The 22,491-nt window shown below is 40.6% G+C and overlaps 1 protein-coding gene across 1 annotated transcript in view; it reads left to right on the top strand.

Annotated features, from left to right (window-relative positions):
• The window catches only part of DLC1 (DLC1 Rho GTPase activating protein), a 132,928-nt gene that overhangs the window by 100,746 nt on the left and 9,691 nt on the right, over positions 1-22,491 (top strand). Inside the window, exons 9-12 of the mRNA XM_044062500.1 lie at positions 7,472-7,685; positions 16,264-16,378; positions 19,494-19,712; positions 21,216-21,433. Of these exons, the coding sequence (XP_043918435.1) occupies positions 7,472-7,685; positions 16,264-16,378; positions 19,494-19,712; positions 21,216-21,433 (766 nt within the window). The remainder of the gene's footprint in view (positions 1-7,471; positions 7,686-16,263; positions 16,379-19,493; positions 19,713-21,215; positions 21,434-22,491) is intronic.

Here is a 22,491-nt window from a genome sequence, read left to right as displayed (position 1 = left end):
TGTGTGTGTGTGTCTGTGTGTAAGTGTAAGTGTACTTGGGAAATTTTTTTTTTGTGTATTAACTAAGTCACATGAAACATTTTTTTTAATTTGGTGCTGCTTTCGATTTATTCAGGCTTTGACAAATTGTCACAGAACCTGTACCTTAAAAATGAGACCACAAAGAAGTGAAGTAGTGTTCAGCAGTTTGGAGTCAAACACCAGAACAGTTTTTTTTGTTTGTTTTTTAAATGATTTGATAGTCATAGTTTGCAGAGTAGTATCCATCTTTGATTTGCATTCAAGCTGGGTGCCTTCTGTGTGGAGAATGTCTTCCCCCTTTTTTTCTTGTGTGTGTTATCCCCACACATCCCAAAAATGTGATGATACATGAAATGAGCATCCTCCAAATTGCTGTTAACAGTTCTTAATTCATAATGTATTGAAATGTCCATACTACATTGTGTCAGTTGTGAAATTTCGGTGACTCAAGTGAAAAGTTCTGTCTGAAGTCAGTGTATTCACAGTAAATGGAAAATGTGAGGTTGCATGTTTTGAGATTTTTTTTTCTGTTTCCTTTGACTTTCTGTGAACTTGTAGGTAGCATTGTATGCCACACAGGTGTACTAACAAAAGCCCCCCCGTCCCCCGTATTGTGGGATGAGAGGGGTGGAACCCACTAAAAAATTATGATATTTAAAAATTTTGTAATGTATGTTTACACCGTCTGCATTCATGATGTTTATGATGTTTTGAATCCTGTCTTAGCAGAGGTCAGTATTCTATTATGAATTGCATGTGTGTGTGTGTGTGTGTATGTTCATAGGTTCATAGGTTCATACTAGGCTATCTGCCCTAGGGCATTTATAAGCATAGCCAGAATGTGTTTGGCTTTCGCCACCCATTTTAAATTAATTTTGCTATGCCCTTTTTTGAGGTTAGTATACTGTGCCTCTGTCTATCAGTGACACAGAAGTGATACCCGGGGTAAACCTATGATCTCCCATCCACTCATCAAGATTCCTCTTGAAGAGAGTCAGTGAGGGACTCTGCCTAACCTGGACTGGGATTTTATTCCAGAGTGAAGGGAGCCTCTGGGTTATGAATCTGTCCCTCCAGCATGTCCTATTTATTTCAGTGCTGAGGTTCAAATCTCGAGCGTGTAGCTCGATGGGATTTGGATTTTCTGAGGTGCAGCATGTCCATTAATTCCGGGTTGGACATGGCTTTATACGTCAGGCACAGATCGCCCCTGAACAGGCGGTATGCCACTGAGTAGAGCTGGAGTTTCTTTAACCGGCAGCGATGACATCTGTTTGAGCCCTTTGATCCTCTTGGTGAGGTACTTTTGGGGTCTTTCCAGTTGCTGCAGGTGTCTGGTAAGGTACATCCCAAAAGGGGCATTGTACTCAATTATGGGCCTGATGAGGGATGAGTAAAGAGGCACGATGACCTCCCTGATCTAGATGTGAATCCCTTCATGATTAGGTGGGCTATATAAAATGTTTTTCTAACCACTTTGGCCACGTGGTTGTCAAATGAGAGATTACTATCAACTTGGGTCCCCAGGTCCCTAATTACTTCTTCGGTACTTAATGGATTACCACCTATGTGGTAATTTGTGGGCACTTTGTTTTTGCCAAAAGGGGATGACGATACACTTTTTGGCGTTTAGCTTGAGGCCATGGCTCTGGCACCAGTTGTCTGTTTCTATGAAGCCCTATTGGAGGATGCTTGTGTCTGCTGGAGAGTTGATTATGGCGCCCAGTTTGCAGTCATCTGCGAACTTGGTCAGCCACAGTCCTTCCGTGTTGGCCTGTACCTCCGAGAAATATATACCGAACAAGAGAGGTCCCAGGACTGAGCCTTGTGGGATGCCACTTGTAACTGGTTTGGAGTCTGACATGGCTCCAGCAATTCTAACCATGTGGGTTCTGTCCTTGAGCCAGTTTGCAACCCATCTAGTGACATAGGGTTTATATTTAAGCTGGTGAGCTTATCTATAATGCCCGAGTGGGGTATTGTATCGAAGGCTTTTGCGAGGTCCAGGTAGGCTGTGTGGACCACCTTCCCCTGGTCAATGGCCTTGGTGGCTGTTTCAAAGAAATCAACCAGGTTTAAGAGGCAGGATCTGCCCCTAACAAAGCCGAACTGGGTAGGATCCAGTGTCTGTAGGTCCCCAATATCTTTATTTATGAGGTCCATGATGATCCTTTCCATAGCTTTGCAGACCAAGCTAGTCAGGCTTATGGGGCGATAGTTTCCAGGATCCGTTGAGGCACCACCTTTGTGGAGAGGGACCACAGTTGCTGTACGCCACTCTTTGGGTACATATCCTGTAGTAAGGCTGAGACTGAACAGTAGTTTTATGTTTGGGTTTAGCTCTTCTTGGAGTTCATGTAGGACGCTGCTCGGGACACCATCTGGCCCCATTGATGCTGTGTTTTTTGCTTTGGAGAGGGCGGCTCTTACCTGAGCATCTGAGATGTCAGCGCGGGCAGCACTCTGCTGGGATAGATATTTCCCCTTTTGGTGGGGAGGTTGCGCTGAACCTGTCAGCTAGGATGTTGGCAATGTCTGTGGGTTTGGTGTATTTTTTGTCATTTTGGACTAATTCTGAGCATATCTGGGAATTACCACCCAGGTTCCTAACATAACTAAAGAAAGCCTTGTGATTATCCTTAGTGTCCTGTGCAATTTTTCTCTCGAAGCTGGCCTTAGACGATTTTATGAGTGCCCGTAGTTTTTTGCTAATATTGATCAGAGATGCCTTCCCTTTTTGGAATTTTGCTCTATCATTTAGTAGCTTCCTCCTTCTATCGTATAGTTTGTTTATGGCTGGGGTCCACCAGACAGGATGTCTGCCTTTGGAGGATTGGGTCTTGGTTTTATTTGGGATCGCATGATCCATGCATTCCTGAAGGTGTTCATAGAATGCGTTTATAAAGGATTCTGCAGTCTGGGCTGTATTTTCCACAGGTCCGGGGGCTTTGAAGGATTCCCCCTCGGTTTTGAGGAGTGTGAAATTGTATATGTGTATGTGAGCGCATGCACATGCACCTGCCCCACAATGCACTACCATTCCATTCAGACTTGACTAGTTGTGTACCTTAAGCACATTCCTTGCAGGGATGTGTTTTGGCATCTCATTGACCCTAAATTAAGTGGGCTTTGGAAAACTGATGGATGAGTAAATATCTATGCAGAAGCTACAAACAAGACTCTAAAGAACTTTACTTTTAAGGTGAACATTATTCTTGGTTTGAAGAGAAGCCCTTAACTCCCCACTTTTTATGTTCCATATGGCTGTTAAAAGCTGTTTCTGTATTTGATATGCAGAGTTTCTTATAACCACTGCAGCAAGAAATGGTTAAGGTATTCACCTCCCATGCACAAGGTACAAGGTTTGAGCATGACCTCTAGCCAGTGTCTGTATAGAATTTGCATGTCCCAAATCCCAAAAACATGCGGACTGGTCCACCTCAGGTTTACCTGAGAATGGAGTTGTGGGTAGCAACACAGACTCTAGATGGCACCCTGTAGGAGGAAGAGTTGTTTATACCACCCACTTTGGGCATCATCTGTGGTGTGCAGTATTCTCAAGATAGGAGAATATGAAATCACTGCTTGTTGTATCAGGTCTAGTTCATAGGTTCATAGGTTCCATCCAATCGCCAAGTCCCTCTGAAGGCGCTCAAAGAGGCACTCTGCTGACACATGTGGGCAAATCTATTCCAGAGTCTGGGAGTCTCTGGGTCAGAAACCTATCCAGCATGTTTTTTTTTTTTTGTGATGAAGGTTTAGATAGATCCTGCGAGCTCTGAGGGATTGGATTTTTTCTTTAAGCATGTCCAACAGCTCGCTCTGGGTTTGACCAACTTAGTAAGTTTATCTATGATTCCAGAGTGGGGATGGTGTCAAAGGCCTTGGCAAGGTCTAGATAGGCTGTGTGGACCAGATGTCATCTGGTCCCATGGATGCTGTATTCTTGCTTTAGTGGTGGTTTTGTACTTTGAAGTTTGCTAAAAAAGGCACTATATAGTGGTAAGAGCCTGCCAGTAACCTGAAAATCCAGGGACAGAGGTGCAGACCATCTCTGGCAAGCAGCACGGGGGGTCTTCATCAATCATCCAGGCAGACAGATACTGACTGATCCCCCCATTGAATAATGTTTCATAGCCAACCACAGCCAATCATTTTATTATTATATTTATATTGTGCATTCATTCTAAGGCAGGATCAGGGCTAGGGATTGCTACTCCGGCACATGATCCATGCTCTTCCTGTCTCTTTTCATGTCTCTTTTCATGTAGTCCAGGGAGGTCCTTACCAGTCATCACACAACATGGGACAATGACACAGTGCTTATTTGGTGAGTGTGTGGTTGTGACTGTGTGTGATGCTATGTGGGCGATCCTGGGCACCACAGGCAGCTGACTGTAATTTTCTCCTTATTCAACCTGGTGAGTGGGAGACGTCGGACTATAGAGTTACATGAGAAAGCGGACTATAGAGTTACCTCTGCCTTAGGGGCTGTTGTTGGAGGGGCTGTTGCTGTTGTGCATGGGACACATTGTGTTGTGATTGTGTTTCTTGTTGTTTTTTGTGTGGTCTTTTTGCTTGGTTGCTATTCTAGGTTGCTTGGGCAGGTTGTTTTAGTGTTGGGCTGCTATAGTCACATGATGGTGTAAAAACTGGCTCTAGGTGATTTGGTCATGTTGACTAATGTCTCCAAATGAGCATGGGTATTTGCCAGTGATAAGTAGGTTGGGGACCCAGCCTACTCTGACCTATGCCACGGACCCCATGATAATGGTGGGAGGAGTGTATGTGCCCCTACTGGCATATGTGTGACCACCATAAAGCCCAGCAGCCCTGGATCAATAAGCTGCTAGCCAGCTAATGTGTCCAGTTGCCCAGATTGGGTTACCTGGGGTAGCTCTGTTGAGTGAAATCTGAATGTAAAACCAATCATCCTACTAAAAATGAACTAAGAATTATCACACTCATTGCAGGTTCACTGACAGGTTGCAGCCTGGAAGTGAATGGCATGGTGGCAAGGAGGAGACTTGACATCCTATCTGTCCTGAAGTCAAAATGGAAAGGCAGTACAGCAAAGCCACTTGGCGTGGGGTCCAGAGTCTACTGCATAGGAGGAGGACATACTAGAAATGGTGAAGGAACTGTGGTAAGGGAGAGGCTTCAGAAGACAGTGAGGGCTGTCATCAGAATTACTGACAGAATCATGGCAGTCAGACTCCAGTATAAGGACTGGGCATTATTTGTAATCTCAACCTGTACCCCACAGCAGGGTTGTGATCGGCAAGAAAGCAGTGCATTCAGTTAGCAGTTGCAAGACCTACTAGATAAAACAGGACAACATGAGTTGATGTTGATAATGGGTGAACCAAATGCACATATCAGGACAGACAGAACAGGATATGAGGACTGCCTAGGTCCACATAAGTGGGTCAGCAGGAGTAAAGAATGAGAGGCCATGCTAGACTTCTGTCTGGCAAATGGCTTGATAATGGCCAACACATGGTTCAGCAAGAGAAACAGTCTGAAGATCACATACAAGAATCACAAGAGTTCAAGGAATTACTCAGCTGTAGCACCTTAGGAAAAAGAGAAAATAGATGCAGATGAAGAAGAATAATAGTGCCTCAAAACAGCATGTGTGAGGACTACAGAACAGGTATGTGGCCAAGTCAAGTATAGAAATAAGGTACTTAAGGAAGGAAAGCTGTTGGTGAAATGCAGAAGTCCAGGCAGTCATCCAAAGAAAGAAGGAGTGCAGGAAAAAGTGGGGGAATGAAAATATGAATCAGGCTAGGAAATAATGCTTTTTGGCTAACAAAGAGGCCTAAGAGTAGCACACTCAAATTTGGTGCAGAAGGCTGTGGTTTCTATTCCCATATCAGGTTGCTCGAGTGCTGACACTGTAGTGCCATGTAAGGGGGGTGGGGGGAGGGTTGTTGCATTCCTGAGTGTACTGTCCTTCGGATGAGACTTTAAACTGAGGATCCATCTGCCTGAGTCAGTGGTAGCTCCAGTGGATTTAAAAGCTCCCACGGCATCTTGCCAAAAGAGTAGGGGAAGTTCCCCGATGCCCTGAACAAATTTCCCCTAGTAGTAGTATAAGTAGCACCTCAAGTGTCCCCTGAAAAGAGGCTACCGGCGTAGTGAGACTAACACAGTCAACAAAGGATAAGTAAAGGAAATAAGAGAGGAGTTGTAGTAGCAAAGAGCAAGGCATCCAAGGCACTCTACCATCTTCTGGAAAGTGACTTGGTATGTGGCACAAAGGTTGCAAGATTAAGACAAAAAGGTAAAGATGATAGTCAAATGCCCTTTGTAAGAGATGCCTGCAACAACCTGCTCACCAGCCACAGGAAATCAAAGGCAGATGGAAGTAGTACTTTCAGCAGCTTCTGAATGAAGAAATTCCACAGAAGCTGTACTGGCATAGACACAACTTAATGTTAAAGAAGAGGAGGCTTCCATCCTAAAAAGAAGTAAGAACAGCACTAAGGAAAATTAAGTCAGGGAAAGAATAGGGTTCTGATGAGGTCACAGCAGATATGATCAAGAAGTTGGGTGAAATAGAGAAATGGCTCCTGAGGGTACTCTTAGCAGTATGTAGAGAAAGGCGTGCCCCAGATGACTGGAGAATAAACATTCTAGTGCCAGTGTTCAAGAACAAAGGGAACATCCACAAGTGTTGAGTAGTACAGAGGTATCAAACCCCTGTCACACTGCATGAAAGTTCTGGAGAGGGTGATAAACAAATACACAGAGCAGTAGAAAGTAAGATGGGCAATGAGCAGTTTGGATTCAGATCAGGACGGCACAACTGACTCAATGTTTGCAGTGGGACAGATCTTTGAGAAGAAATTAGAGATAAGAACTGGACATGTCTAGACTTGGAAAAAGCATATAACAAGGTTACAAGAAAGGTGATTTGAGCAGCTGTGTTGTGGATCAGTCCCAGAAACATAGAATTAGTGCAGACTGCGTACAAGGATCCAATGACTCATGTACAGACAGTGTTCAGTCTCACAGAGGGGCTCCCAGTGGGTGTGGGTGTGCATCAGTTTGCAGCTCTGAGCTCAATGCTGTTCATACAAGAGATGGACTACATCAGCAAACAGGATGGCGGGGCAGATCAAGAAAGTTGCTGTATGCAGATGATGTGGCATTACAGGAGACTCTGAGCAAGAACTTCAGGAAAGGATAGGGGAATGGAATTCAACACTGAAGGCACTTGGGATGAAACTGAGTGCAGATTAGACAATTGTAATGGATGTTTGTTTATATCATTTTCACTTTCTGAAAAAAAAATAACATTCACTTGCTTAGTATATATAATGATGAGCTTTCTTGTGACTTTGCGCCTTTTTTAACACTATATTTGGTTTATTTGGAGGAATTTTATGATGTTTGTCACAATTCTGTGACTGTGACTTATCCTTTTCTTTCCTGTTTACAGATGTCCCAAAAGAGCAGTGCCTTCAGGCCATCAAGGCGGCAATCATGCTTCTACCGGATGAGAATCGTGAAGTGCTGCAGACACTTCTATACTTCCTCAGCGATGTTGCAGCAGCTGTTGATGAAAACCAGATGACCCCAACAAATCTTGCTGTATGCCTGGCACCATCTCTTTTTCATCTGAATACACTGAAGCGAGAGAATTCTTCACCAAGGTACTTCGGTTTTGCATTCAGTGGGGGGACTTGTTTATGGCATTTCCTTTCAAGTGCGTTTACCTTAAATATTTAACTGCCCTACATAACAAAGCAGAGCAGCATGATTGTTGCAGTTTGTCTTCTCTGCTTTTATTTTCATTCACCCCTTATTGATGTAGTTCTGCAAAACTAGGTAGTCCCCTACATTATGGAGTGTCTTTGTTGGCATACTTAACTCCAAGCTATTTTGGCACATGGCATTCACCTGCCATCTTCACACTTATACCCGACTTGGAGATGGATGTGTTAACTCATGCACAGAATAAGCTGTGTTGTTCCTTCAGGTAAAATAAACTTGTGTAATTACAGACTTAGAAACAATATCTAGAGAGCGTACTAGGACCCTGTATGTAAGTAACATTCATCTTATCTTAAAGATAGCTAGCAGCTAATGATATATCAACCATATCAAGGATAAATTTAATAAATTTAAAGACTTATAATAACCTTAGATGTAAAATTTATTTACAACAATATTTAATAATGATATCAATGACTACAGCATAGAGAATGCTATCAATAGGTGAAGGATAGAAAGAAGAGAGTAGTTGGTATATTGGTATTTACTATCTATATACCTCACAAAATAACATTATATATTCATTATATAACTTATATCTATGGCAAAAAAAAATAGCACAAAAAGTGGGGTGGTGCAACTGCACTTCTCTGTTCTAACTCTACATTGGTCTAGTGGTACATTATTGTTAGAGGTACTTACAAATAACACTAACATAAATAGATTTGTTGATGACATACTACTATTTTGGAAAGGAACTGAGATGGAAAAGGAACTGAGATGGATCTCAGAGTTTATCAGTCAGTTTCTTTTGATTTTTATTTTTGAGATTTAAGAGAAGTATGTTCTTAGAGAATGGAATAAATGGATATGAATGATGATGGATGATGGCTCCTCGAGAGCCTCCACTCCACCTTGTAAAAGGCTATTTGTGAGGAACAACACAAGATAGAATCATAGTTGAAAACAAAAATAAAAAATGTACTTTTTTTTTTTGTAATGTATGTAACAGATATATAACATCCGAACAACACACATTCACCTACTACTCTGATGTGATGTTTAAACCCTTTATTATGTGCTACATGCGATGTTGCGACTAATTTGTAATTAATCTAACTACAAAATGTACAAATAATAGTGGGTTTTATGTGGGGGTGACATTGTGGAGGTTATATAATCATCCTTATAATAATATAAAATGAACAACCAGAGAATAGCACAACATGCAGTACATGAACATATTAGTTTAAATGTTGCAGGTAGTTAGGATTATTTATTTCGATTGTACCCAGAATAGGCCGAAGATAAAGTAACATAAGATACTTAAAATACTTGAATCTGAATGGATCTTTGGAGCATGAACAGAACAAGGGGGCTCAACCAGTCCATACCATTAAAACAAATTAGGATGCCGCATTTAATGTGTTTTGATTTTACATTCATATATATATATATATATATATATATATATATATATATATATATATATATATATATATATATATATATATATATATATTTATACTACATACTATATATATATTTAATACTTATTAATATTAATTTTAGAGGTTATGAATTTAAAGCACTGGACATGTACTGACCCCAAATTTATACCCTGGAGGTGTAGATGTGCGTTTAGTAAATAGTTTTAGTAAATAGTAATATTTTTAGAGACTTAGAAACAATATTTGATTGGTTTTATTGTACTTGCTAGTTTTGATGATCAAGAAATGTCCAACTGAGCTTGGTCCATTTGCAGTCAAAGGCCCAGGAAGGAAAGCTCCAGTTATGCAAAACACAAACAAATAGGTGAAATTGAAAGGAAACAAGTGGCCTGTTTGTAAAGTTACTCACTCAGAAATTCAGACAGAATATTACAAAAAGAAAAAAATGGTGTATTAACCAGAAATGTGGTATTTTACATTTCACAGGGGTCGGGGCAAAACATGTGCCCCACAGAGATGGCTGGTGCTCTCTCAGTAAGCTGTAAATTTAATTTGTGTTGACATAAGTAAACCTACACAGATTTTCTTTGTTAAGCACTGCAGAGTACAGTCAGAGATGCTCTTTTATGCAATAGTAAATCAATCACATGTGTGATCCGCACTGTACTGACAAAAGTCACAGCAAATCTTATTCTATCAGATGAAGAGACACACGTTTTACAGATGGGAGTGTTGACAGAAAAAGGACCGTCTTCTTACCCTGTTACAAACTTGTCTTGCAGCTTTCTATGGGTTGGTAATGAGCTTCATCCTGTAGTTCTGGGTTTGATACCCCATGGTCCCCACTTACCCACTGTATGACTTTGAACAATTGGCATTACTAGACAGTGCTTCTGGGGCACCATCAAAAAGCAGTCCTCAACACAGTGAAGAAGTTCTACACAAAATTAAAAGAATCATATGTACATTCTGCACAAATAAAATAAGGGAATCATATGTACATCATCAATATGGACAGGGCCACCTTAGAGCATCCATATGACAGTTAGTAAGTTTTATCCTTTGTGCTTATAGCTTCTCTGCACAGGCACAAGTAGTCTTTGACCAGAAAAGTACCAAAGTACAACACTACTTGTAATGGTTCATGCCTGCCCCCTGCTGAAGAATCAGGTTATTTGTGTTCTAGTCTCTTGCTTCGTGTAATTAGGAGGCACATGACCTCACTGAGCTTGTCTGTTTTTAATTAGTGTGAAGTACTGATAAGCCACAGATTTGTAAAATGAGGAAGGGGGCCCCTAGTGCATGTTAAAAGCTTTGGCCACATGGAGGGCTGCTGTCCAGAAAGTTTCTGTCCTTGACAAATGGCAGTTGTGTGCTTAATTTGGTGTTCTGCTTGTTTCAAGAGATTTTCTTAATTTACAAAACAATAATCAGGAACTCCAGAAATACTGAACTTTGTGAGGAGAATGGGGGTAGGGGTGGTGGTAAAAAATGTCCAGATGATTATGCCTGTGCTTTTATAACTCTTAAAACTCTTATTAGCAAGACGAGTCATATCTGAGGGGGGAGCAAGTAATAGAGGAAAAGTCCTTGTGTACCCAAATGTCTTGATGTAGTTTTTGTTCCTAGTGCACTTAGACAAAGCTTTGAAGACAAGTGCCTTATTTGGCCTGGGGCAGGATCTGAAAATGTTAGCTATCAGAAGTAGCTGAACAGTTCATTACAAGGCATTATATTACTGCCTAAAGATGTGCAAATATGCATGCAGCACTGGTCGGGAGGCAGAAGGGAAAAGTATTTACATTTGACATGCTTACATACAAAGGGATTGTTTAAAACAGACAGGTTGCAACCATCTTACGTTTGCATCTTTATTTATTTATTTTTTTGTATTAGTTTTGACATTGTTAAAACACAGTGAATGCCATTAGGAAATGGGTACAGTTCTGGGAATTCCTCCTTGCTTTCTTGCAGGTTGTCCGTTCTCCTGAGAATACTGTCCACGCACACTTTCTTTGACATAAGCCTTTACTTTGCTTGTGCACACAAGTTTGATCTTCTGACAGGCGTAGGGAAAGCAGAGTTATACAAGTGTTCAATGCCGTAGGTCTGAACTGCAATTTATGTGCCATTTTAAAAACTGGACCTAAATTGTAACATCGGCCTCAGTGTCTCTTATACAACTTTCTGCCAGAATATGTTACATATATCCTTATTTTTAATTTTACTCTGCTTGGACATACTTTGTCAAACCTTGGTACTGCTTTCTTTAAGCCAGTTCACCATTAGAGTAATCAGAAGCAAATCTTTCTAAACTTGCATTTTCCTTTACATGCTGACACTAGACAGGTCTGGCTAAGTTAACTCTGGAACTAGCCTCTGACCTTTGAATGGATGTCATGGGATATATATACTTGTGACGCTTGATTTGTATCCTTATTGTTCCACGTTAATCAGTGTTGTGCATACCTGACAACCCCAGGTAACCAGAAAAATCAAGAAAAAGAAAGCAAATTATTGCCATGTGTATACTAATGCACGTGTGCGTGTGTGTATGTGTAACTGAGGGTAATGCTACTCAATGCTAGAAGTCTAAATCTCAAATTGTACTCACTCAAGGCACTCCTTAAAATGGAGAACGTCGATATCTGTACAGTGACTGAGACCTGGTTCAAGGCTCCAGAGAGCACCCCTGCACTACCAGGCAATAACTCCTACCACACTTTTCGGCCATGTAACCTGGACCGAAACACCAAAGGCGGAGGTCTGTCCATATTCATTAAGGATATCCACACCTCCAGGCTAGTTGCTTAGCATAATGCATCCGAGATTATCCAAGTGCAACTAACTCTGAGCAAAACTGCAATCCAAATTGTAGCTTGCTACAGATCCCCCACCATGACCCAGGATTCCCACTCCGCTTTTCTTGATGTACTGGAAAATGTCAGGGTTCAACCAAACACTCTAATAATGGGTGACTTCAACTACCCCACCATTAACTGGGAAAACTACTCATGTACCAACTCCTTAGCTCAATGCTTTCTGGAATTCATAAACTCCAATGCCCTGGATCAACTTATCCACACCCCCACCAGGGGCAACAATATCCTAGACCTAGTCATTACCAACATGAGTGACTCCTCGATGGTCCGATCCGACCATAAGCTAATCACCCTTGATATCCACATCCCGCCCCCACCCCCCATTAAGGAAACTATGGTAAAAAATTTCTCCAAAGCCAACTTCATGCTTCTTAAGACCGAAGTGGTGAACTTCATGACACCCATGCAGATGGACAATACAGTTACAACTGCTGAATCCTACACAAATGCACTCTATAAGCACTTACACGAGTGCATGGATCATGCTATCCCAAACAGAACCAAGATGCTTCCTCCAAAAAAAGTAAGCCAATCTGGTGGTCCCCTGCCATAAACAAACTGTACAGCAGAAGGAAGAAGCTGTTGCAAAAGAGAGTAAAATCCCATGAGTGGAGGAGCTCCCTGGTCAGCCTCCGTAAGAAGCTGAAATCCCTTATAAGATCCTCCAAAGCTAGCTACGAAAACAAAATCACCACTAATTCTAAGGACAACCACAAAGCATTCTATAGCTATGTCAAGAATCTCGATGGCAACACCCAGATCTGCTCTGAGTTATAGCACAAAGGCACGAAAATTACAGAAACAACTGATATTGCCAACATCCTGGCAGATAGGTTCAGTGCTAACTTTACCCCTCCCACCCCCTAAAGGGTCCATATCTGTACAGGAAGAATGCAGAGTCCCTGTAATCACAACTACGCAGGTAAAAGTTGCACTCTCTAAAGCCAAAAACACAGCATCCATGGGACCGGACAACATCCCAGGCTGCATTTTACATGAACTTCAGAATGAACTGGCACCCCACTTAAGCACCATGTTCAATAATAGCCTCGCATCAGGCTTTGTGCCCACTGAATGGCACACAGCAACAGTTATCCCACTCCACAAAGGGGCAGCCACCATTGATCCCGGGAACTATCGACCTATTAGCCTGACGAGCCCTATCTGCAAGGCCATGGAACGTATCATCATGGAACTGATAAACAAAGTCATTCGTAACCTCCAAACTCTGGATCCCACCCAGTTCGGGTTTGTGAAAGGCAGATCATGCCTCCTGAACCTGATTGACTTCTTTGAGGCAGTCACCAAAGCCGTAGATGAGGGTAAGGTGGTTCACACAGCCTATCTTGACCTCGCCAAGGCTTTTGACACCATCGCCCATTCTGGAATTATAGCTAAACTCACTAAACTAGGTATAAATCCCTGTCACAAGATGGGTTGCCAACTGGCTCACTGACAGAACCCACACTGTAAAAGTTGCAGACTCCAAATCTGACCTCAAAGCAGTGACAAGTGGAGTACCACAGGGTTCCGTCCTGGGACCTCTCCTGTTTGGTATCTACTTCTCTGAAGTACAGGCTAACACAGAAGGCCTCTGGCTAATGAAGTTCGCAGATGACTGCAAACTAGGAGCCATAGTCAAGTCCCCAAATGATGTGGACATCCTACAGAAGGGCCTCGCTGAGACAGATGCCTGGTGTCAGAGCCATGGCCTCAAGCTCAATGCCAAAAAGTGCAGTGTCATCCCCTTTAGTAAAAACTCTGTACCCATGAACTACCACATAGGCAGCAATTTACTTAACACCGAATGTGTGATGAGACCTTGGGACCCAGGTAGACAGTAGTCTTTCCTTTGATAGTCACATCACCACAGTAGTCAGGAAGTCCTTCTACATGGCATACCTCATCATAAAAGGGTTCTCATCCAGGAAAAAAGAGGTCATTCCCTCTACTCGACAGTCATTAGACCCATTATAGAGTACAACGCCCCTTTTGGAATGTACCTCACAAGACATCTGCAGCAGCTGGAAAGGCCACAGAAGTACCTCACAAAGAGGATTACTGGCCTCAAACAACTGCCCTACACTGACAGCCTCAAAAAACTCCAGCTTTACTCCATAGCATATTGCCTACTCCGAGGTGATCTCTGCCTAACATATAAAGCTATGTCAAACCCAGAGCTGTTGGACATGCTACACCTAAAGAAATCCCAATCCCTCCAAGCTACCCGCTCTAGGGACCTAAACCTTGTCATCACAATAAACAGGACATGCTGGAGGGATAGATTCCTGTCCCAGAGACTTCTCATACTCTGGAACAGGCTACCAATCTATGTTAAGCAAAGTTCTTCATTAGCACTCTTTAAGAAAAATCTCTGTGAATGGATGGGAAATAGGAAATACACCCCGGGGATCACTTCTGTGTCTCTGCTCGACAGTGGCACAGGAGAATAACTTTCTTGGGTGGCGTAAGCCAGAGAACCTTGTTGGCTAGGCTTACATAGGCCCTTGGTCCGATAGCCTAGCACCTACCTATGAACCTATATATAAATATTGTATGTGTATCATTCAGACATGTAGTATTGAAGCGTAGTATTCAGTATTGAAGTTAACTTATACCCAATGATTCACTATTGAATTCTTGTCTCAGAATGCCTCTCCTGTCCTCTGCATGTGAAAACCATAGACCAGAAGCACTGACTACGTATGTAGGGATACGAGCAAGAGCATATGCTAGCGTGTATCTGCAAAAGTGCACTGAGTGACTTCCTGAAGTTTCGAAAGAAATGAACATGATCTGTATACATGCAGTTAAATCTTGACCTCTGCTTATTTCTTATGTACCTCTATGAGGTTACCATGCATCAGACATTTGCACATTTTTACTTTAGCTCCTTTTCTTTGCAGTATTCCTATGTACTTTTACCTCTTCTGTTTATTTTTAGTCTTTCACAAAGATGATGCCTTTTTAAACTGCATGCTTTGCCTGTCTGTCTCTAGTTGGCATTTTTTAATTGGATTACAGTGTTTGACATGCATTGTTTTTAGGGAAAGATCTACAAATGCACAATAAATGAAATAATAGAAAAATAAATGAGAATGCAACACTTTTAGAACAGTCCATAATATGACTGGGCAGTTAACAGAACTGTATTCTTTTGTTAGTCCCTTAGAGTCTAAATATTTTGGCTTTTGACTGCATTATAAAAGAAAAATTATTTTTCTGCAGTCTGTATTGATACAGGAAATACAGCAGCACAAAGTGGAACATATGTCATTAGCTGTAAGTAGGACAATCCTTGAACATAATACATTGTACCAAGTACTGGGTATAAATTTTTGCTTAACTGAAATATATGAAATGACCACACATTGAAGTTAACTGCCAGTACTTTTTTTAAGAATTGTTAGTATGAAAATAAACTTGTATAAATGTTATTCTGTTAATAATAATAATATCCTTGTATTGATGTGTGGTGTGTAGGCACAGCCATACATTTCTAACTCAAAACTGTGCCATTGTGTTAAAGACGTGTATTCTGTCAACACTGTCATGTGTTGTTTCACATTTACCTCTTAGCTGTCTTATGGTCTGTTATTAACTGAACGAGAGTGAAAGATACCTCAGCTGTTGACCTTGCATGTTGCCATGACTTCTGAATTAGTGTATGCAGAGGTGAAAGAGTAAATGAGCATTGTTTGCATATTTCTCATCCAATCCCAAAGTGACAACTTTAAAAAAAGAGTTATTTTGCCTTTGACACATGGAGCACATTAGCCACATGGTTCCATTTGTTAAAACATCCTTGCTTTAACTAATTTGTTGTTCATTTTTCTTCTGACACCAGGTGTTACTTAACTGATAATACTGAACAAATGTGTATGTTCTGGTAATGCATGCTTCATTGATTTAGTTATTGTAGTGCCTTAATGTTTAAAAGTATTTTAGAGGGTAAGACAGGGAAACTGGCTTGAGTAATGTTCTTCCACCACCCAGTAGTTTTGAGAAAAATTAATTGTGATTCAGAGCTGCATATCAACAGAGATATGTTACTACATCATGATGTCTCCCTTATGTGTGTTTGTCAGGGGAAATGTGTGCCAAACCTGGTTACATTGTCATATCCACCCAGTTTATGTTGCACTGTAGTTGGGGAATGCTAATGAAATTACTCTTTATTTCAGGGTTATGCAAAGAAAACAGAGTCTCGGCAAACCAGACCAGAAGGACCTTAGTGAAAATTTAGCTGCAACCCAGGGGTTGGCTCACATGATCCTGGAATGTAAAAAGCTCTTTCAGGTATGTATTGTGACCCAAGTGGTAACCTTTCAGGTGTTTGAAAGATGCAGAAAGTGTTAGTTAGAACACAAGTGCAGGAGACATTCAGTAAGCTTAATCAGTGACTGACTTAATTTTGTTAGTACCCCCATAGCTTTTCTGTGCAGGTAAATGGATCATAAGTGATAGCACAGTGATTCTAGAATATTCAGTGCACCTTTGCATCTCATGTAGCAGGCAGATCTTAGTTGTAGGAGGTGGGATTATTTTCTTGTGCATTTAAGCTTGTTTGTGCATATGGGTTTGTGTGTGCTTTTTATTTCACTACATTTAAATTCATTTTCTATTTACCCGTGTGAGATAGTAGCTGTTACAAATCTGCCTACCCAGATCAAATTTAACACATAATTTGTTACTGTTTTGATATATTGAGTTAAGATAATATATTCCATGTTGATATGTTGTTTCAATGCTATTTCTGTTTCATTCCCCTTTCAGACTTGAACAGGAACTTTTGATTTGAGTTTATTATTATAATTTTTAATTTATTTTTCTGGACCAAAGATTCAAATGCTAAGAAGAATCCATTGTAACCTCACTGTGGAAAAAATCTTATATTATCCCGCTTCATAAAGGTGGCATCTCTGCTGATGTCTCTAACTTCCAACCTATTGCAGTATTATCACCTTTGTCAAAAATTCTTGAAGACTTATTCATAAACAACTCCACTATTTCCTACAAGAATGTCTCGTAGCATCCACCCAACACTGCTTCTGCACAATACACTACTGCCATCCTGTCATTCACTGACACCATAAACAAATGTAGAAATTCAGCCAAATCTATTTCCTACCTGTTTCTTGACCTGTCACCCTAACCTCATGTACAAACTATCTCAGCTTGGGCTGTCCCCATCTTTATCACTGTGGTTCAGTAGCTATTTAACTGGCAGGCTCCAGCTTGCAAAATGACAGAAAACTTGCTCCCCCTACCTGCAAGTCTCCACTGGTGTACTCCAAGGCTCTATTCCTGGTATTCTCCTGTTTAATCTCTCTATCAACAGCCTCTATATCTCCGTAGGTCCAGCCTGTCTCATACAACATGGCAGTAATTCCACACTTATATGTGCATATAATAACCTGTCTCATATCCCCATATCACACAAGAAGCTGTTTTCTCAGTCGAGAAAGGGCTCCAAAATGCCCATCTACTGGTCAACCCTAAAGAAACAGTTTCTGCTAACCCCCCCCACACACACACACACACGTCATACATGCCTGACAAAAGCAAATTTCAAAGTCTTTTCACTAAACAAAACTGAAGTTGAAGCAGTCTCCCATACAGAACTTCTAGGAGTGGTTAAAGATGATGGCCTTAAATTTTAATGCATGTTCAAAATAACATAAAGAAGACTCACCAAAAATTAGTAATGCTCTACAGTCATGTAAACTTCTGTAGCAACACCACCAAAACCCATTCTTGTCACTGCCTACCTTCTACCATCATTCTTATACGGTGCACCCATCCTAACTGACCTTCAGCCTACATTTAAAAATAAGACAAGAGACATGCTGTAATAAGGTTGCAAAAGTTGCCACAAGCAGACAGTACTACGTCCACCCCGTATTATCCTTAAGGCACTGAATTGACTGAAACTGCCTCACCACTTAGATTACTTGCAGCTTATCTCCACATACATACATTATTCACAAAGCCAATGACTGCCCTGCTTTTACTCCTATTCTCCATTCCTATCGTCCTAATAGACTACTTCTATCTATTAAATAACATCTTTTCAGCAATATAAACCCCACAAATCCATTGGCTAAGGTCCGTACTCATACTGTGTCGCTAAGAAGTAGAATTCTGTCCCTCTGCAAATTAGATCTACTTCTACTTCTAACTCCTCCATCTTAAAATGACTACTAATAAGACTTGGCTCAGCTCCTGCAACACCCCTGACTGAATTAGTCTCTCTCTCCTTTCACACCCAGTGTACTACAATATAATTTCTTATCTCTCCAAACATAGTCACTCGATTTTTTTAGTCATTCCTGTTCCAAAGAGTGTACTGTGTGTATAATGTCATCTCTATGAGCAGCAACTTGTAAATTCTGTAACTGCTGACAGTGTTCTTTTTCAGCTTGTTATATCTGTCCATATGTTTGCAGTATGTATTTACAAATATACATACATATATACAAATATGTATAAAATAAAATAAATAAATAATAACATGTATGTTGAGGTTCACACTGTATGAACTGAAGGTATATATATTTTTACTTCTTTAATGTGTTCTTCTGTATTAGGTTGTATAATAATAATTGCATTTAACTGTAACCATAGTATGTCAGTTTGGAGCTTTCTCCCCGGACCTCCTCTGAGAATGGGATATAAACCCAAATGGACTTTCCAATAAACAAATGTCCGATTAAAAAATAAATAAAAATAGTATTGAGTCTGGAGACAACTACTGCTTCATAACTGTCCTCACACAGTAGAATGCAAGTTCATCACTTTAACTGTAGTTGCAGTCATTCTTTTAACTGTTGGTATACAGTCAAAGAACAGAGAATTAAGGTAGAAGAAATGAAGACAAAATTGTCTTCCTTCTTCACTGATGTTAGATTCTTCAGCTTGTCATGCATCTTATGTGTGTTTTCCTTTGTAGGTAGAAAGTTGAAACCTGACTTTCATTAGTTCAGTATCTGGCTAAGTTGCCTGCAGTAATGTACATAAGGCTTCTTGCAAAAGAGATTTAAAGTTTTCCCGATATGATGTACAGTATGGATAGCTCTGCGGACTAATATTTGATCTTGAAGCAGAATAGCAGCTTTGAATAAAAGACCAAAAAGGTGGTGAAACTGTAGGTATTTGAAAAAATAAGCTTCCCAAAAAGCCCAGCTTTAACACACTTCTCAATCATGTACTGAAGGTATATTGCTTTTGGAAGTGTATTTATTCCATGTATATGTGCTTGGTACATTTATCACTGAGTTCCTGAACATTTGTTACAGTTTCGGATGCTTTAGTGATTTTTTTCTGAAGTTTTATTCATCTGATACAGAGCACTTTAATTCACAGTGTGAAGCTGTTCTGTAACCTAATGTTTGATTTCTGTTTTGTCTGTTAGATTCCTGAAGAAATGAGGAAGTGTCGTAACTCCTATATGGAGCACGAGTTACATCCGCTCAGTCTAGAAGAGTTGTGCCAGGCAAAAAGTGACACATGTGCAAATTCCTATCCCTTCCTCCAAGAATGCATTGACAGCTTGTTAAAGGATGCCAAAGATAAGTTCAAAGGCTGGGTTAGCTATTCCACATCGGAACAAGTAGAACTCTCCTTTAAAAAGGTAAGTAAACACTGCAGCCTGCTCTCTCTTGTTTCCAGGTATAAGAACAGAGGCCACATTTTTCTGAAAATATTAGGAGCCATGCCATCTTAAATTTGTTAGAATGCTACTTTAACATGATGTTGGAGTGCTAAGGGGAGGGGAGCCCAGTCTGTGCCGTCTTGCATTCATTAATATTCTCTGATTTTAAAACAGTGTCTTTTAAACTGCTAGGAAGAGAGAAGTCTTTATGGAATGAAAGTAAACAGTCTTAATGTGAGTAGACGTGGCAGAAATGCATTAGCATTGTTACTTTTAAGTGAAAGAGAACAGTCGCATTTTATTTTTATACCGTGCGTGAGTCTGGAGTGGGCTAAACCAGTAGCGCTGACTTGACTTTAAAATGTGATTTCATTTGTGAACAGGGCTTACATTTTCTAAACAGAATTATTTTTTTATAACTATGCAATTGTGATCCAGCAGTGAGTGTATGTGTTGTGTCCAACCAGTGTATTTATTTATCTGTCTGTTTTATACCCTTTCTTTAAAGAATACAAAAATCTGCCACTCATTGCGGCTTCTTAAAACAGCCTGGTTTGTCTTTTGCTTCCCTTTCCTTTCTTTTTCAAGTGGACTACTGCCCAGAGAAAATAAAAACTTTGAGAAAAACACTTTAAAGTGTAATCTTTCCATGTCAAACTCCACCCCTCTTTCTGATTATTCAGAGTCTTTCTCTGAAAAACGCTGCCCTTTCGAACTTCATTGGTTCCTTTAAGGTACCTCAGGAACGTATTACCCCATATTCCCTTTTCCTCACCAGGTTTATTCGAGATATGGGTTTGCATTATTTGCTTCTCTCCCTTTTTTCTTCATAAATGTATTGCCATTGTTAAGGCATGTTTTGAGTATATTCAATAAAGTGTTCACATATGTTTCCAAATGTATATTTTTAAATAGAAGAACTCCTTCAGAACCATGTGTCACAGTTGTTTTTTTTTAATGGCAGTACCTTCACTGGCTCTTACACTTCAGTGTTCAGTGCAAGTGGCATTACTGTAAAAAACCCACAAATGTCTTAAAATAGTTACAAATCCCAGTAACTTGTATTTATTTATTTATTTTAACTCTTGGCTGGTAATGAAATACTGTGTGATGTTCTTTGTGCCTGGAATTAAAGTCATGCTCAGAATAAGCATACAAAGTGTTATGAGCTTGAGATATAAAGCCTCTGCAGGTGGTAGTCTAGGAAAGAAGGGAGGTTAGGTTCTAGGAAGTCCTCTTCTTCCACATGTTTTCTTTCTGGTTTTAGTACTGTATTTAATTCATACCGCCCTGTTAAATTATCTGAATATCGATTGCAATATTGGCTTTAGTTCCTGGCTGTATAGCTTCTGTTTAGTACATGTTGTTGTAACAAGCAATCATATGTCACTTTCTTAGCTTTCCTGTTGATGTTAAGTTGAAATTACCGTATGGAGAAGGGGTGAAAGCTTTGCACTCTAATAGTATGCATCTTTGTTCTAGGTTGGTGAAGGACCACCCCTCCGAATGTGGAAAGCAACAGCTGAAGTTCCAGCATCCCCTGAAAGTGTCCTGAATCATGTGCTCAGGGAACAGAAATTCTGGGATGAAGACCTTCTGGATTCAAAAGTTCTTGAGACTTTAGACAGCCAGACTGAGATCTACCAGTATGTGCAGAACAGTATGGCACCCCACCCAGCCAGGGACTTTGTTGTTCTTAGGTACGTGCTTTGGAGTCTGTAATGGAAACGCATTGCATCTCTCTGAAAATATTTGACTGTTTCTTAAGAACAGCTTTTGGAAAGTTTGCTAAAATGGGTAGAAGGGTTTGTCCAAAGGATTGCTTTCCTCTCATAGATGGTTGGTTGATGTTACTTTCAGAGACTGAAGTTCCTGTACAAGTGGTTTGAGTTTGCAGTGGGGAATATCAATAACTTGATCGGTAGTCAGGCCTGGCAACTAGTCTAGAGCTATAGTGGTACTATAAGCTTCTTGGGCAGGCTAGAGCTCAGCGTTGCAGGATCACAAGAATAAGATCATTGTCTACAACCTGTAACTGCGAGAAATTACAGTTCTAAGGCCACTACCTAAATGAGTGAATTCTTAATTGCTGCTGTTCCCCCCACCACACTGCCCCATTTGGAGGAAAGACCTTACCCCCCCCCCCCACAAACACACACACACACACACACACACACTCATAACAACCATGCTGGGCTCTTTTTCCCTCTATGTACACCTCTCACAGCCAAGTTGCTGAAACTCAAAGGGTAAGAGAAAACCACCTGTGAACAGCATTGTGCATGTAGAAATTCTTACATTCAGAGAGTTCATATGTATCCCCAGGTAAGAATCTGCAGAGGCTTGTATCTCAGTCATCTAAACTTCTGAGACCCTCCCTCAGCTTATATCTCTGGAGAGCTCCTTTGTGTACAGCAGGTCTTTTTAAGGTTACCTACCCCATTGGCCCCACTGAAGTCAGATTGGTGCATTTCCAGGGCTAACAAACTTGATGAGCATGAGTCAGTTGTACCCCCAGTCCAAACACGCGCTGAAGGAAGGCTTGAGAATGATTGAGCTCTGATATGAATGCAGTGGGAAAATATTCAAGTTTCATGTAGTAACAAAAATAAATTCTTACAGAATTTATCTTTCTGCAACACTCACTAAAATTTTCTGTGTTTGTTATCAGGTTACTTTGTGAATTTCCAAGTATTAAAAGTTACAGATGTACATATTTGACCCAATTTATTTTTTAGTGGTATACATTTGGTAATTA

This window comes from Protopterus annectens, chromosome 2.part1 (genome assembly GCF_019279795.1).
Source record: "Protopterus annectens isolate FY-2018-M chromosome 2.part1, PAN1.0, whole genome shotgun sequence".
NCBI lineage: Eukaryota > Metazoa > Chordata > Ceratodontiformes > Protopteridae > Protopterus > Protopterus annectens.
Note: the sequence above shows the minus strand (reverse complement) of the source record. Positions and strands in the feature narration are given on the sequence as shown.